At 41.0% G+C, this 17,131-nt stretch overlaps 1 protein-coding gene across 3 annotated transcripts in view; it reads left to right on the top strand.

The window, feature by feature from the left end:
• Nucleotides 1-14,484, top strand: part of oxsr1b (oxidative stress responsive kinase 1b) — a 36,778-nt gene extending 22,294 nt beyond the window's left edge. For 2 of the 3 annotated variants that reach the window (XM_044035733.1, XM_044035750.1), the window contains exons 5-19: nucleotides 5,218-5,273; nucleotides 5,497-5,606; nucleotides 5,931-6,032; nucleotides 6,148-6,281; nucleotides 6,539-6,587; nucleotides 7,207-7,272; nucleotides 7,603-7,725; nucleotides 7,943-8,020; nucleotides 9,355-9,390; nucleotides 10,463-10,645; nucleotides 10,732-10,787; nucleotides 10,970-11,022; nucleotides 11,389-11,457; nucleotides 12,000-12,064; nucleotides 12,175-14,484. In XM_044035733.1, coding sequence (XP_043891668.1) covers nucleotides 5,218-5,273; nucleotides 5,497-5,606; nucleotides 5,931-6,032; nucleotides 6,148-6,281; nucleotides 6,539-6,587; nucleotides 7,207-7,272; nucleotides 7,603-7,725; nucleotides 7,943-8,020; nucleotides 9,355-9,390; nucleotides 10,463-10,645; nucleotides 10,732-10,787; nucleotides 10,970-11,022; nucleotides 11,389-11,457; nucleotides 12,000-12,064; nucleotides 12,175-12,249 — 1,255 coding nt within the window. In that variant the 3' untranslated portion in view covers nucleotides 12,250-14,484. The remainder of the gene's footprint in view (nucleotides 1-5,217; nucleotides 5,274-5,496; nucleotides 5,607-5,930; nucleotides 6,033-6,147; nucleotides 6,282-6,538; nucleotides 6,588-7,206; nucleotides 7,273-7,602; nucleotides 7,726-7,942; nucleotides 8,021-9,354; nucleotides 9,391-10,462; nucleotides 10,646-10,731; nucleotides 10,788-10,969; nucleotides 11,023-11,388; nucleotides 11,458-11,999; nucleotides 12,065-12,174) is intronic. The other variant, XM_044035742.1, reaches the window with a different exon arrangement.
• The last annotated feature ends 2,647 nt before the right edge of the window (nucleotides 14,485-17,131 follow it).

Raw genomic sequence — 17,131 nt, 5'->3', positions numbered from 1 at the left:
AACCATATTTTGTGCTAGACTTGCCTCTAACCAGCCATGGATGGGTCAGCTGATGTCGATAAAATGTCATATTGGAGCCGATTCGGCTAAATCGATTGGTCGACCTATACCTATTACATAACATAAACCCCCAGCTTTAAGTCAGAAACGGCTGCAAGACATCTGTTAATAGTATTGCCACATACCACTTCAGAGCTGATAATCTTCAAGAGTTACTTTCATGTATATAAGTGGAATGTGTCAATGGCAGGTTTTGCATGCTGCAGGAAATGTGATGCTGAAAGTTCCTCTTCTAAGACCTGGCTTAGTCCCTGTTACAATGAACCCAGTCAACACACTGACTGTTGAAGCCATCACACTACCTCCTCTGTATTTAATATTCATCACTCAGTTTTTCATATGCCTCCTGTTTTTCTCCCACTGGCAAACAAACACACAGCCTGGAATAGGCTACATGTGTAAATAATGCATTGGTTTTTGGCTTGGTTAAGTGCTGAGCAGCTTTCTGAATAGCGTGCCAATGAGAAAACACAGAGAGGCTTGATTGAAGACTCGAGGCTTGTAAGAGGGATGTATTGTCATCGGTCATGTAAATGGAGCTGAGAGACAATGATATTATCGGCTCATTAACCTTCTAATTAAAACTGCTTTATCCAAAAGAAACTTTAAATGAGGATTGGAACTAGATAATGAAGAAAAAACACTATTTGTATTACTGCATTAGGTAAATGATTTTTCTTAGGTTAATGTGCCTATAGCTCTGCTGCCTGTTGAATAACAAGGTATTTCCTTCATCACGTCTGTCCAACCACATTTTCTAAGGTGTGACCTAAGAGAGAAAAGGGAGCACTGAAAATCAATGACATGCTGAGCTGGGGGCGGGGGAGGCTGAGGCCGAGGTCAGTTGAAACTTGTTGTGCGCATATGGCTCTGTGCGTTTCGTCCGTGTAAGCTGGATCATATGAGTCGGAGCCTCCGGGGCAGGGGCGATGGAGATCAGTCAAGTGGGTGAAGACAAGTTGGGAGAGAAAAAAACGCATCACATGACACGTTCCATCTAGCCCAGGATGGCAGGAAAGCAATTAGAGTCTTGCAGTTTGAGCTTTAGACTTGAGCGGAGACATTTACCACAAGACGGCAAACTGCTCCACCTCCACGTTCACAGCGTCTTGGAAAATCCGTGATTCGAGGGTCACACCAGTCCTCCAAGTTGAGCAGCAGGCAGTTACGATCCACATGACGAGAAGAATACTGGTCTCTCCTTGGTTTTGTCAGTTGTCAGTTGTCTTGTAAAATCTCCAATGTTAATAATTAGAAAGTGTATCAAAAACATGTGGCATTCTCCCACTCATTTTGAAACCTAATATCTCCTTTTGAGGGTAAATTACTTTTTTCCATGTGTTTTAATAATAATCAGATAATGGCTTCAGTTATGCTTCTGCTGAGAGGTAATTGTTGTGGATTAAAAGAAAATGGGAAATAAAACGCTTGGTAAAGGGATGACAGTGCAATTCAGCAGTATGGAAAAAGCAAAGTATAGAAACAGAGTGAAGATATTTCTGTGGTCAGAGGGGGCATGGTTAAAAGGGACAAGGTATTTCTTCTTTCTACAGGGCGTCTCAATAAACTCTCTTTACGGCCTTTTTAGAGGCACCGTGAGCCTGGCACCAGGATGTGATGTCACAGGAGGTGACTTGGTGGTGGTGCAGCTAAAGGGTGCGAGGGCTGCCAGATGAGAATGCTAAATCTCCTGGACAGTTTCATAGCCTGCCTGTTCCCACCTGGCTACTGCCTGGATATCATTTCAGCTGGTCATAAATATAAAGGGATCACAGGTGTCGTTTAAATTTAATGAATTTCTGCTTATCGGGGCACCTCTGATTTTCTGGCAAGTGTTTTTGATCAGTTTCACAGCACTTAACTACAAAGAAATATATGGATTTATGTCCCACCTAATATTGGAGCATATGATGACGAGTAGGAGCTTAGACTTTAACTGCAGGTTGTTTTTTTCCCCCCTCTCCACTACAGTATTTCTTTGAACATGGTGCATTGTGTCACCACCTCCTCCTCCCTCCTCCTCCTCCTCTCTTGTGAATGTTAATGACTGTCTGCACTTTGCAGCTTTTTTTCCCTCAGAGCATTACAATGTGCTGCAGTGAACCATAGTCTTCGAATGAATGCAGGAGGGAGGCAATCAGATCGCCTTGATCACTCTTGGTAAATAGTGGAGCGTGATGGCTGACCTGTAAACCCACGATCCAACATTTAAAGAAGTCGTATTGTTTCTCTTTCATTTAGTTCCCACTTTTATTTTTTATTTTATTTTATGTAGTTTTGATTTCCGTCGTTTTTAACGTTTTTTCCTTAATTGAGTGTTAGAACTGTCATTGTTAGCATTTTAGCTTGCTGAATTGGCCGTAAAGACGTCCACAGGGCCCTGTTGATGCTGACATAGGCAAATGTTGCCACACACACACGTCACCTGACGAGGGCTATGGAAAGTCATCGGCTGTTCAATACCTGACTATTGGAGAGTTGTGTCTTTAGCTGTTTCCCTTTCTGCAAAAGAAAATGAAAGAAGTCCGACAATAAGTTAGCAGAACTTGGGGTAATTGGTCAAGGCTTTACTCACAAAGTGCCTCTAGCCCATGCTAAACCCTGAATCACAAGCGGTGGACACAACTGGACGCTCCGACATAGAGACAGGGGTTGTGCAAACGAGGGAAAGTATTTTGGGATCCTCTCCGACGTGCCTTGTCCACTGTGCACCTCCCACTCTCATCCTTTAAAAAGCAACCTCTTAAATTACAAGTTATAAATCGCCGCTATTGTGCACGCTAACACTAAAGGTTGGGGATGATCGTGTTCTTAATGAAGAAGAAGTGAGTGCTAGAAGAGGTGAAGACACTATGATACCCGATGTCACCTCGCTGTTATGTGAGCGCATCAGAGTGACAGTGGGGGTGAGCCACGGAGCACAGTTGTCTCTATGGCAGCAGACAGGTTTTTTTTTGTTTTTTTTTATAAAGCCACAAGCAAAGACTATTTTGTCCATTTTTCATACACCCTTCCCCATCCTCTGCATCCTCCCTTGTCTGGCAGTTACATAATTGACCTCAGCGAGACATAAATGCATAAATGCCACATGTATTGGGCAGCAGTCTCTCTCCCTTTCCCTCTGAGCTGATAACTGCAGTTTAGAGACGACAATGACCGTGCTATAAGTCAACCAAAGAAAATCTGGGTCTACTCAAATTTGTATTTAGTCTTCAACAAATAGATTTGTTGCAGGGGGGGAAACAAAATATGCCCTAATCTGCCACTGACTTCACTCTATAAGGTAGACGCTTTATGTCCAACAGGAAAAACTTGTTTTCTATATATCTTCATATTATATTTGACTTGATTATTGTACCGAACACAAGGACAAAGAAAGAAGGAAGGCCACATACTGGCAGTTCTTCCAGAGTTGAAACCCAAAGTTGACTGAGCAGCATCCTAATCGTTTTAATTTGTAGATTATATTTTCTGCTGTATTATGCAAACCTCCATTTGTTAACCTGTTGAGGGAAAGAAAAGGCAATTTCTTGACATGGACAAGTTTTCACAGGTAGTGTGTCCCTCCCTCATGGGTAAAAAACCATAGAATATGAGGGCTTGAGGGCTATTGATTGTATACTTAATGTTGACATATTGACAAATCAATCACACTTTTGATTGGGAGAGTGCAGCCTTAGACACTTACACAAACACCCAATACCTGGGATATTACATTGGAGGAATGATATCATTTAATAACAGCCAGTCATGTGGTTACAGTTATGAAAGTGTACAGTTCAAATTACCACAGGGAAGAAAAAACTCTTGTGTGATGCACTGACTTTATTCAGATCTAAACTACTGCAAGTGTCCTGGAGTTAGAAACTGCACATCCCACTTCTCTGTGTCTCATGTACAGACACTGCTGTTGTTTAGGAGTTAGTAGAAGTATAAGCTGTAGGAAAAACTAATTTCAACTCTTTTTTCTTTTTTTTTTCAACTGCTTTTACTATCCCCCGCAGTCAATATTTCACTACAATCCCAATTTTGTGCTCGCAGCCTATGGTTCCAATATGTCACATATGTTCCATTTCTTCTTCTGAGGCTCACTGTTAACCACTCCCCGCCTCCTGGCTCTAAAGAGATCTGCTGGCCGTGTGGTATTTTACTGGGAACACTTTTGGCATAAGAGGCCTCTACACTCAGCCCTTCAGAAGCATTTAAACAAACATGTGAACTCTGACCTGCAAACTCTTGAGTCCTCTCAAGACTCAGGGCATTGTGTGCCCTGAGTCGGCCGCTGCTGGTTAAGACCGACTGTACTTCTAGCTTGTGGCTGTTGAAAAAAGGGGTTCTCAAGCCAAATGGACCACTTTTATTCTTATTTTTTACTTTATGGGGCATTACCTGCTAAATCTTCCCAACCACTACTTTTACCTTTGCAGCATTTGAGCCACGAGTTGTATGGATTGAATTACAATATGCTCAATAATGTGATAAAAGGAGGCATTGTTTCTTAGAAGCTCTATCATCAATACTCTTGAAGACTAGCTTACTGTAGATATATATGTTTTCAGTGATGCTAAAAAGATGAAAGCTTCATGCTTTGTACTCCACTGCCCCCGTCTGGCAGCAAGGTGAACTACTCGGCTGTTTTGAATCCCTTCCAGTACAAGTGTATGATCTGCCTTGGGGGTAATTAAGGGTAATCTTTTTTTAAAATATTTAAATCTACAGTGCCCTACAATCCCCTCACACTGCTGATGTTTTGTCTTCAGATAAAGCCAAACATCTCTCACATTTTACTTGACTTTATCTATGCATGTCTTTCGCTATGACAACCCTGGTGTGTGTGTGTGTGTGTGTGTGTGTGTGTGTGTCTCTGTCTGTCTGTCTGTCTGTCTGTGCACAGAGGCAGACAGGCAGTCAGACATTTTTACCTGTTGAATCTTCTTATCACCACCAGAGGAGGCTGAACAGAGCTGACCAAATGAAAATCATTTTGTGAGAGTGTGTGTGTATACTTAGCATTGAGTCACTAATAGCGAGTCGTCAAATTCTCAGTGTCCTTTTTATTTCTTCCGTAGCCTTTTACTTTTTTGATTTCCCTCCTTGGAAGAACAGACAGCTCCTTGTGAGAGGCACTTATGTATAATGAATGTGTTTGTCTTTCAGAGATCTCAAGGCCGGAAATATTCTCCTTGGGGATGACGGCTCTGTGCAAATTGCAGGTATTTAGCTGCAAGGCAACTCCCCCTTTCAAAATCTGTCACTTCTGACTCAAACTTGCGCTTAGTGCTGCAATATCATTCACCCTCTCTTGACTCCTCCATGTGTATTCATGCACAGGAGGCACCGAGGAGGAAAGTTTATCTTCTTGGCAGTAGTATTATTGACCTACTCCTCTGGGTTGTTTAAATGCTTTTCTTTTTTTATTCCCTTTTCTTCTTTCAGACTTTGGCGTCAGTGCCTTTCTAGCAACAGGTGGTGACATGACTCGCAATAAAGTGCGCAAGACATTTGTGGGAACACCATGTTGGATGGCTCCAGAAGTCATGGAGCAGGTTTGTTTTCTTCACCACAGAGTCGCGACACAACTGTGTCGACAGAAATTTCCATTCAAATGTGTTTCCATCCACACACACAAAAGCATGTTGTTGTTTCCCATGGAGAAATGTTCGCACAAACCTCCTCTCATCCCCTCTTTCCTCTAGTTTTTCAGAGCAGTTAAATACAGATCACTCGTATGATTGCCTAACGCCATTGTTTATTCACCAAATCTGTCACCGTTACATTTATTTACATTAGCCAATATTTGTTTTAAACTTTTCCATGTGTGTTAAAAACAAATGTATCTTGATACAATAATGTGATTTCTGTCTCTGCAGGTGAAGGGTTACGACTTTAAAGCAGATATTTGGAGTTTTGGCATCACAGCCATTGAGCTCGCCACGGGCGCCGCGCCTTATCACAAATACCCGCCAATGAAGGTGAGGAGGAAACAACGCCAGAATTAATCTCAACTCGAACAGAAACGCGCAGTAAATAAAGTCGCACAAACGTAATGCAATGTCCGATCAATACTTGTTTATCACGTGTTTCCAGGTGTTGATGCTGACGCTGCAGAACGACCCCCCGCTCCTAGAGACCGGCATCACAGACAAGGAGATGGTGAAGAAATATGGGAAGTCCTTCAGGAAGATGATCTCCATGTGTCTACAAAAGGACCCAGAAAAAAGGTGCCAGCTGTACTTGCCTTTGGATAACAACAATCAATTCAACTTCTAGTATATTATTATGCTTACTGTGTAGTTGAATGAAATAACAGCACATGTACAGTGTGGATACAACGGCACACAATTGTTTGCTATTGATCTGAACACTTTCACTTTAATGCTTCAGTGGTTCTGCTAATCATTGAGTCTTTTTCTGTCTCTGGGTATATAAAAACTGTGACAGGACTAATTCATTGTTATTATTGCCGTTTGTTTTCCAGGCCAACATCCTCAGAGCTGTTGAAGCATAAATTCTTTCAGAAAGCAAAGGTAGGCGCTCGTGCTCCCTCTGGGTCTGAGACTGTCTGACATTGTCTGAGACATTTCTTGTGTGTGTATTCTTTATTTCATGGATTTCTTCTGAGGTCATTCTACATTACATTACATTTCATGTCATTTAGCAGACACTTTTCTCCAAAGCGACTTACAATAAGTGCATTTAAATTCTAAATGTCCTTTCATCATCGGCCGTGCAGATCTGTTTCTAACAAAGGCAGGGGTGAGGCAGTCGCACTCCAGCCTCCAGCTGCCTTGTACTCGAGCAGCTGGAGCAACCACATTGCTGGCTGATCAAGTCACGCAGCCCCAAATACAGCCTGGTTGCTTATGCTGGTCAGAATACTCTGTATGTCCAGCAGGGGGCAGGCTAGGAAATCGCTTAGATCTTCATCAAGAAAGTATGATTGATATCGGAACTAAAATCACCTTTACAGTCGGACTGTAGGGTTCAAAGTAGGTTAATCGATAAGTAATTAACCACGTTTTATGAATTTGTGCTCATCAATTTCTCTGATTTCAGCTTGTCTTTTTCCTGTCTATGAATATAATATTAAAAAGTGTGTGTTTTTGGTGTGACAGGCTATCATTTTTCTCCTTCTCTCTCCGACAGACCCACGAGTATTTAAATGAGAAGTTACTTCAGAGGGCGCCTACAATAACGGAGAGGTCAAAAAGGGTAAGACCAAACAGGTTAATCATAATATCAGTTGGTTGTGGTTGTTTTAAAAACATTCAAAGGTCCAGTGTGTGGTTTATTGTGAGAATTTGAATGTACTACCCATTATTTTATATTTTGTGTTAAAGTGTATAATCACTAAAGAGAGCTTACATCCATACTTGTATGCGGAGGCCACGGCAGTTTTCTGACATGCTTGGGGAAGTCCTCCATTTGTTGTTTTGCCATGAGATGTCACTAATTCTTACACACTGGACTATTAAACTATTAAAGTCATTCGCTTTAAGACACTATTTTTTTATAACGTGTGTGTGTGTGTTTGTGTGACAGGTACGTCGAGTGCCAGGTTCCAGTGGCCGGCTACATAAAACGGAGGATGGAGAATGGGAATGGAGCGACGACGAGCTGGACGAAGAAAGCGAAGAGGGCAAAGCTGCTGTTGCTGCCTTAAGGGTGAGATGCATCCGCAACAGCTTTGTTGCCCGGAAACACACACACGCACAGTTTAACACTGTTTTTGACGTAGTGTACCTCACATGTTCTTGTCCTTTAATCGCTGTACTCTGTTTAAAACTGTCATTTTCATGTCTGTGCTGTAGCATGTTTGTCCATTGCCTCTCCACTGAGTCTCCCCCCTGTGTGTGTGTATGTGTTCTGTCTGATGGCCAAGGAGCAGCAGGTGAAGCCTGTTAGCGCCCCCAGGCGTCAAGTGCGCTTCTCCTACCCACTCGAGCTGCCTGCGTCCAGGGTTGTTCACTTGTCTCATAAATACAGATGGCATTCCCCTAACACGGAAGTACTCTCTCTGTAGGCTTGTTTGTGTTATTTTAGACGTTTAAATGTATAATCGCTATTATAATACACTAAACTATGTGCGCTCATTTCTTCTTTTGGCTAACGCCTTAAATGTAATGTCGTACGGAAAATGAACTTGGTATAATATGTTCATTGAGAAGATATTATCTTCCGGATATTACTGACATAGTAGAACCAGCTTACACATTTACTTTATTATTGTTGACAAGAAAAGTTCCCAGCGCCGTGTCTGAGAAGACATTCGTCCATGCAGCAAATCACATGTGAGTGGAATCTGACCCCTGAGTCACGAGAGCCTGTTAGTCACAGCAAAGGTTTTCTTTGTCACTTTGAAAAGAAGCAAAGACATGGTGTCACTGAACAAAATAGCACATTGTAGTGGTCGTTTTAACAAAAACATATAACATTAAGCTCTATACTTTACTAGGATGTTGAAGTCTATAATTGTTGACTAATAAAATTGAGAGTTACATTTCCTGGAAGCCATCTGTATTTCAGTTTCTTTTTCTAAATTGCTTTGTATTCATGTATTTTACTAAATCGACTTTTAATCAATACAAGCCAAATTGTCCATCGGCCCTTTTAAGTTTTCTGATGTCTGACCCAATCATCGTTGAAGGGATTCAAATTTTTTGAATAGCTGTGCTGCTTTCCTGCTGCTTTTCTACTGGCTACATGTTGGCAAACTGAACTCAAATCTATTTCCAACAATGGAATCACTCCAGTTTCTCAAACTGTTATGATATATTATAATATTTGGACCTGAATGCCAGTCACTTTTGTCAGTTTGTCTTCATTTTGGCATCTGTTCTTCTCTATGTTGCTGTTTTTTTAATACCGTGTGACTTTCCTCTGACTTGCTCTGCTTCTAAGGTTTTCAAATCTAAAACTTTGAAGGGAAAATTTAACTCCAGATTATGCCTTGTTTACCACTCAGTTAGCGGCACATCATTTTACCTGACATCCTGATGGCAGACACACCATATAGCATAGCTTCTCGTTAAAGACATTTTAGCATCACTCTACAAACATATCTCTTTTCTTACTGAATTACTGACATCACTGCAATCACCTGAAAAGAGATGACAATCAACTGAGTGGAGGACAAATGAGGCAAGTAGATGAGTAGAGCTGTTTTCACCTGAAATACCTCTTTTGCTTCCTGTGTCCTTTGCATCCATGCGCGCAGTTTGCTTTTTGCTAAAAGAGTGACTGAAAAAAAACCCTCATCTGACTGTCACTGCCTTTTTAATCTGTTTCCGACAGTCACCGAGAGTGAAGGAGGGATCACAGAACTCAGAGGTGAGTCTTCAAAGGTTATTGAATCCATCTATCGCCTACCACTTTATCGTCCACACATGAGGGTCACAGGTCGGCAGTCCATCACAGGGCCAACATATAGAGATGAACAACTATTCACTCACACCTACGGGGCTATTTAGAGTGTCCAGTTAACCTCTGCATGTTTTTGTACATGTAGCCATGTGTGGCACACAACTGGGTCACCCAGATTATGTACTCCTTCAGGAACAAAAATGTAAATTTGCTCTTTAATAATCCCTAACATGTCAGTGATCGCTGCAGCAGTTATTAGGTGCCACTCTCTGTTCATACGCAGGTGAAAACATAATGTACCCGTTACCTTGGTTCAGAAATTATCAGCCCTATGGACCATGACTCTGTTTTTGTGCGCGTTGAGTCACGGTTGGGTCATAACTTTCCACATCTGCACATGCACGGAGGTCCGCTAGGGGTCCGTGTGATGTAAATGTAATCAGCGCTGAATCTTTCCAGTCCAGTTGGTGGGTCAAAGAGACGATAATGATGATGATGATGATGGTAGTCATGGAAACTTGCTTGATGTTATATGCTGCTACTCACTCGACCCATACTGGAAACCCAAATTGTATTACACTTTTGCTAAAGTGCAGTTACCTCCTGTGAAAGAGGCTGTTTCCAGGGTTACCATTAAGGATTTCTCGACTTGGTGCAAATAGAATACAAGGAAACTACATTTCCTGGTTAGAAAATGCCACTAATCTGAGCTAGAGTGCGCAATTATGCTTGGTGGAACGCTAAACCAATGCAACCCTTGATAAAGTATGAACTCAACCACGCTGCATGTGGATACAGAAGCTGCTGCACACTTCCTGTTCCTGCCACGGTTTTACAAAGTCATTTCAAACCTTATTTTTATCCTGCAATGAGCTTAAATAAATCAGCCCCCTTATTTTAAGGCTTAAATGTGACATGGAATGAATGGAGATTTAAACAGAGCCCTGTTCCTTTCCATTACCACGCTGCCCTGTATGCTGTTAAGTATTAGTCATTCTTATGAATAATGAGAAAGGTTTAAAGAAATGTCTCTTTTTAGGTGTTCCAGACTCCTGAGCCCTCAAGTAATCAACTCCAGCCACCGGCTGCAGGTCAGGTGGAGCTACCTCAGGCTGCAGGACAAGTTCCACTGCAGCCCACACCAGTCAACACTCAATCCACTGCCCAGGCTACATCTCCCACACTTAGTGTACCCACTGCTGCTTGTGCTGCACCCTCACAGGTCAGTCTGCAGGTCATTCTCTCAATGTTTCTCATTTTCAAACTCATTTAAAACACGAACTATAGCTGTTTTTGTCTGTGTTTCAGGCTCCAGCCACTTCAGGAGATGTTCAGGCTCCCATTAGTTTGGTATTAAGGTTAAGGTATGTTTACATATACAAATCAAACACTAGCTCTTTTTCTAAAGGCTGTGTACATGACTTAATGTTTTTATTGTGCAGTTTAGTGCTGTTGTTCTGTTATGGTCTTATTGAGTAAGCGTTTTACACTCAAGGTCACAGACAGCCGTTAAAAAATGTGGTTTTTGTTTGTTTTGCATCTTCAGAAATTCAAAGAAGGAGCTAAATGACATCCGCTTTGAATTTATGCCAGGCAGAGGTAAGTGGATTATTTGCTTATTTTCATTAGTCTAAAACCAAGCTGTGCGTTCATTATTTGTGTCAGTGGGGAGTTTTGAATCTGATTCTCATTGTGTGAACTGTTGGGGTTCTCTGCTTTCCTTGATGTTGTCTATGTACAGTGCCTTGAGATAATGTATGTTATGATTTGGCGCTATACAAATAAAATTGAATTGAATTGAATTGAGTTTAAATTCTGAGTATTCATCAGCGCTGAGCGCAGACGTCCTCGGTTAACTCAAACAGCCTTCTTGACGCTAGCATATTAAGCTCACTTATCCAAATTTTCTAAGTTAGGATTGTGCCATGTGCCATCACTCCTGACAGTTTGTTTTTTGTTTTTCAGACACAGCAGACGGTGTGTCCCAGGAGCTGGTGTCAGCAGGCCTGGTGGACGGGAGGGACTTAGTAATAGGTCAGTGATTTTTTAAAAAAAACCCACATGTTTGTGGTTTAGAACATTCATGCTAAGGTTACAAACGCAGTGTATCCATAAAACACTAGGGATTTCGCTTTCTTTCCCCTGGCTTGGTTCATTCCGTCTCAGTTTCTGAAAAAAGCCTGGTTTTCTGACCAAAGATTTGAATTGTGGTGAAGTTTGGGGTGGGTTGGTTTAGACCGGTACCCCTGTATGCAGAGACATCATGGTCAACTAGTTCAACTCCACCCCTGGCAGGTTGTACTCAGTTCCCTTGTAAGTCGCTTTGGATAAAAGCGTCTGCTAAATGACATGACATGACATGACATGACATGACATGTAATGTAATGTAATGTAAAGTTTAGGGTTAACTTAGGGATGAATGGAAGTCAATGAGAGTCCTTAAAAACATAATGTGTGCATCCACAGGTAATTTGAAACCAATGTCATACATGAAGCCCTGATACTGTCTTTTTCTAAATGAAGTAGTTAAATGTCTATATACATAATAAATAATATTTTTGTTTTTCCCTTTTCAGTTGCTGCAAATTTGCAGAAAATAGTCGATGAACCTCAAGGCCATAAAAACGTCACTTTTAAACTGGTGAGTGACTCCTTCTCATGTAACAATCGCAGTGACACTCACGTCAAACAACTAAATCATTGACTGTTAATGGCTGTGTGAGTCATTACAGTTGTGTTTTTTTTCCACAGGCGTCTGGAATCGAGGGATCTGAAATACCCGACGACGTCAAACTGATGGGCTTCGCTCAGCTCAGCATTAGTTAAACTGTCGTTCTACCTGGAACCGTGACTTGCCTAAAAAATGTGAAAATTAAAAAAAAAAAAAAATAGATCTATATATAGTTTAATGCATTATTATTATTTTTTCCTTTCTATGGCTGTAAAGAAACCACTACTGCCAAAGAAACAGTATCGTTTTTATCACCCATAGGATTACACAGTGTCGACTTACACTTTGAATTCGGTGGTCGGCTGAAGTATCACAACATACAGTATGAGAATCACTCAAAGATAAACAACAAAAGAAGTTTACAGTGTGAACGTAGAAGGATGCGAGTAAGAGTTTTCCTTTCCCGTTCTGGTCTCCCCTCACTTTTTCCCTTTCGTCATGTGTGATGCATTTGCACAATCTCAACACCCTTAAATCCCAGTTCAGTGTAACAATGCCTTATATTCATCAGAACTACTGAATGCACGTGATGGGGGAGTTCCCTCCTCCTCATGACATGGAGCATTAATTTGTCCCTGATTTGTACAAAATGTGGTCTCAGGTGCTGGTGGCAGACATTTTTTGTTGGTTGATTTTGATCTGCAGGATTTCAACTTCAAATTTGCTGAAGTGTGAAATGTGTAAACTCCCCCCAACAGTTAGCAATCTGTAAAGAATAAGTTTCTTCTGATTGTCAATAATATTAGTATTAATAATATGAAGAATAATTAATAATGTCAACTGCTGTTCCAATTGTATTTGTTCCTAAGGAGGATTTAAATCTTAACACATTTTACTCGGAACAATATAAAAGCTAAGTTTTTACAGCCTCAAATTGGTTTATGAGCAATTTAAATTACAGGGACCTTTTTATGAAGGGAAATTGACAGGCAGTACATTATTGAGGCTCATTGATCAGTATATACTAAAAAATAATAACAAAATACAGAAATCATTAGGCTTGTTCTGATTTGACAATAAAATACAATTTTTAGGGGGGACAAAAAAAAGATTTGCAATTTTTCTATATAGTGGAAAAAATAGGCCTGTTTTAGTTATTTTTCTTGTGACTAATAAGTGAAAATGATTTAATGTTTGACAGCAGCTGAAACCACACACGTGCCGTGTATGAGCAGATGTCGGTGTCCGTCGGTCTTAGTTTTTGCGTGTGTTTGAAATCATCGACTCAAATTCTTAGCAAACAAAAGAAAAAACAAAGCAGAAAAAAGACTTCAGTGCATATTTGTGGATGTGGATGAAGAGGACGAAGAGTACTTAACTTGAACCTCTAGTGTGTAAATAAGTGACATTTGGCATTGGTTTGTTTTTATACTGGGTAATTTCACTCTTGGCCTTTTTTTTCTCTCTGTCCTATGACACGAATGTGGGTTGTAGTGCTTGCGTGAAGGAAGACAATGGCAACGCTGCAAATTTTTTTGGCTCTGACTTCCCTCATATTGCAGGACAAACCTTCACTTTACTGTTTGTCATGAATGTGAACCTCACAGTTAGTGACGGCAGTGATCTCTGTAGATCTTGATGCGTTTGATTTGATGGTGTGACGACGTCGTAAAACCCTCCAGATGCCATATTGAATGATTCGTTTTTCTGCTTGCGGACAAAAAAACTGTAGAGGGGAAATCTTTTGTCTTTTGATGTTAAATGTGTAAAATTTTACGCTAGCCTTAAATTTGAAAATGACCAAGTGTTTTTTTTTTGTTTGCTTTTGTTTTGTTTCTTTCTCTCTTTTTGGTTTTGATTCAGATTTTCTGTGTACTTTGTGTGTGCTTCGTGTCACTCGTGGAGATTCCTGAAATAAAGATACACAGGTGTTTTGACCCTGTCATCTCCTCAAAGCAGGTTGACAGTGACGTCAGTGATCCCCCCCCCCTCCCATGTTACTCTTAAGTTTCTAAACTGCAGTATTTGGTGCCATTAAATGTCTGTAGTGGACAACGGACAGGATAGGTGTGTGTGTGAGAGTTTGAGTGAGTGAACTCTAAGGGAGCTGAAGATCTCGTGGCTTTGTTCTCACCTTTTCTCCAACATTGTACTGCTTATATCGTAGTCCATCGAAGCTGAACAGATGACAACGGGGGGAGGAGGAGGAGGAGGGTGGGGGTCTTTTGTCCAGACATTAACTCATCAAGGCTGTAATATATTTGAATTCCCCACCTCTTTTCGGTTTTTGCATTCTTTCATTTGCTCTATTTTTTTTTGATTGTTCCCCCGTTCAAAGCATGTTCCTCTTGATTATTTTTAATCAATAAAAGAATGGGCATATCAGCTTAGCACTTGACGGGTTATTTTTGAACATGCACCATTTTTTATGTGACTCAAATGAACTTTACAGAGACGACGCCACTGCGTCATTTTGACTTCACAGTACGGTCTTCATTACCCTGCTCTATGAGAATTAGTTCCTTTACTGCTCTCCCTTCAAGTGCTATTATTCTCACTGTCTTTCAGCGCGATTGTGTCATCTCCTCAGCGTGCGTCCATCAATGTTTCTCAGTCTGCTGTCTTGTCTGTCGCAGATCGTCAGGAGCCGACTGTAATGGCCCTTTTCCACGATGGTCCCAGCTCGTCCTCGACTCGACTCGCCTCACCTCGCCACGGCACGGTTTAGGTTGGTTTTCCACTATAGAAATAGTACCTACTCAACGTGGGCGGAGTCATCACTGCACAACGACACACACAAACTAGTGACTTGTAAAGCAGTTGTTTTCAGTGTCACTCAATCATTAGCTGTCGCTAAATACACCAGACTCCTCTGTTAAATATTGAGATTTTAGACAGTTACCCGGTCATTTTTTAGGGTTGCTAACTGACCTACAGTTCGGCATGATTCTTATGTGGTACGTCTTCCTGGTATGCCACTCTGACCAATCAGTGGCCGGCAGTCTGGCGGCGCCGCATATAGTACCTAAGTACTAAAAAAATTACCTGGCATCAAGTACTATCGGTAGTGGAAACACAACTTAACCGTGCCGCGGCGAGGCGAGCCGGTGGAAACACGCCATAAGTGCTTTTCTGGTTCACGGTCGGCCCATTTCTATTCTGAGACGACACAAACCGACACAAATCTTTCATATGAAATAAGAAAAATGTTAATATTTGAGAAGGATATAAGATTTTAACTGGTTCTAGGACTTCTTGTAGATATGTAGATATTTTATTATATTTGACAGCTCTCGGTCGTTTTTTTAGTCCCACAGTGCAAACATTTACATAATTATAAATTGAATTGAGATGGTTTTCTTGACTGGGACACACGCAAGAGCTTTGAACTTGCACTCACTGGTAAGTATTATTTTTTACTTTTAAAACTGTGGTTTGAAGTGCTCTCCGAGATGGTCTTCTGCATACCGTGGTTGTCTGGCCATTCTCCTTTGACCTCAACAAGGAAATTTCACTCACAGAACTCACAGAGTTCACTTTCTGTCATCACTTTTTCAGCCTCTTTGTAAACCCTACAAACCATTGTGGTTTCAGAAATCCTTAAACCATCCCATCTGGCATCAACAGCCATGTGAAGTCCAAAGTTCCCCATTCTGATGCTTGGTTTTTAAGCAGGTAATCTAGAGGATGTTTACGTCTATGCCTAAGTATAAGAGTTGCTACTGCCTTGAGTAGGTGTACCCATCTCTGTCAGAAATCTGATCATGTGACATGTCTCACTTCTATCTTCTCAAAACCACTAGAGCTCTACAACATTAAGTTCTATTGAGCACAATTGTGATAATAATGTATTAATGAAAATACAGAAGTTCCAGTTTTACAGTACACACATCGTTAAAAGAGAACTGTGCACAATAGCTGGAGTTCAGTTGCCTGAGGTACTGAAGGATTGTTCTTGTCTCAATGTTGTCCTTAAGAGACTATGACTGCTTCCCTGCACTCTGAGGACACAGATACCAATATGAGCAACTTTGAGCAGATCCTAAAGGAGATTGGGGAGTTTGGTTTATTTCAAAAAATTTTAGTCGCTGCATTATGCATCCCCAGCATTTTTTTATCCTTTGATTTGATCGGTCAGGTGTTCACAGGTATGAACTTCCCACATCACTGCAACAATGACTGGATCTTGGCCCAAGCGACCAACTTGACGGAAGGGAGACGGAACAATCTCAGCATTCCCCTGAACAATGACAGGAATTCTGAAAGCTGTGAAATGTTCATACCAGCGGATTTGGAGACGAGTGAAGCATACGGGGTTAACACAACGACAGGATGCATTAACGGATCAGTTTATGAGACACCCGAAGGTGCTTCCAGCATTGTGACTGAGGTAAGAGACACTTGGCAGTGCAATGATCAGTGTAAAGATTCTGTGCACATCTGCATCATCTGCTATGATCTTTGGATTCAGAGGAATCATGGATGATCATGTACTGTAGGTATCTGACAGGTCCACCTACCAAATTTCATAAATTTAGGTGCAGTGTACCATTCCCCATTGCTGCTGGAGGCTTGTGTTTTCTACTTCCTGAAACCTGCAACGTTGAACTTCAGGACCACGTTGAACCCGGGATTGCTGAGGTTTCAGCAAAATCAGAAAAGAGCACCAAAATGTAATCAAATGGACGCCACAATTTTTACAATACTTTCTTATTGTGTGCTTCTGTGTAAGTGACACTGTTGTAATTTGACAGTATGCTGATAGAAATTTAAAAAAAAGACCTGATTGTGTGTAAGTTTCACCATGTTTAATATTTATTTGATATTCAAATAATACTCAAGGACATACAATTATATACTGTAAACAAACATGAATGTTAGTACCTCCACACATTTTTTTTTCACACATTAGTCATCAGACGGAAATCCTATTGCATAACAATGGATAGGACATACATTTTTGCCCTGCCCAAAGATGATGTCTATCACGCTAAAGATAGTAAATCAGCTGGACTTCAGACTGAGAGGTCCTCACAT

The sequence above is a fragment of the Solea senegalensis genome, linkage group LG1 (assembly GCF_019176455.1).
Source record: "Solea senegalensis isolate Sse05_10M linkage group LG1, IFAPA_SoseM_1, whole genome shotgun sequence".
Lineage (NCBI taxonomy): Eukaryota > Metazoa > Chordata > Actinopteri > Pleuronectiformes > Soleidae > Solea > Solea senegalensis.
This window is presented reverse-complemented; position numbering and strand designations above follow the sequence as displayed.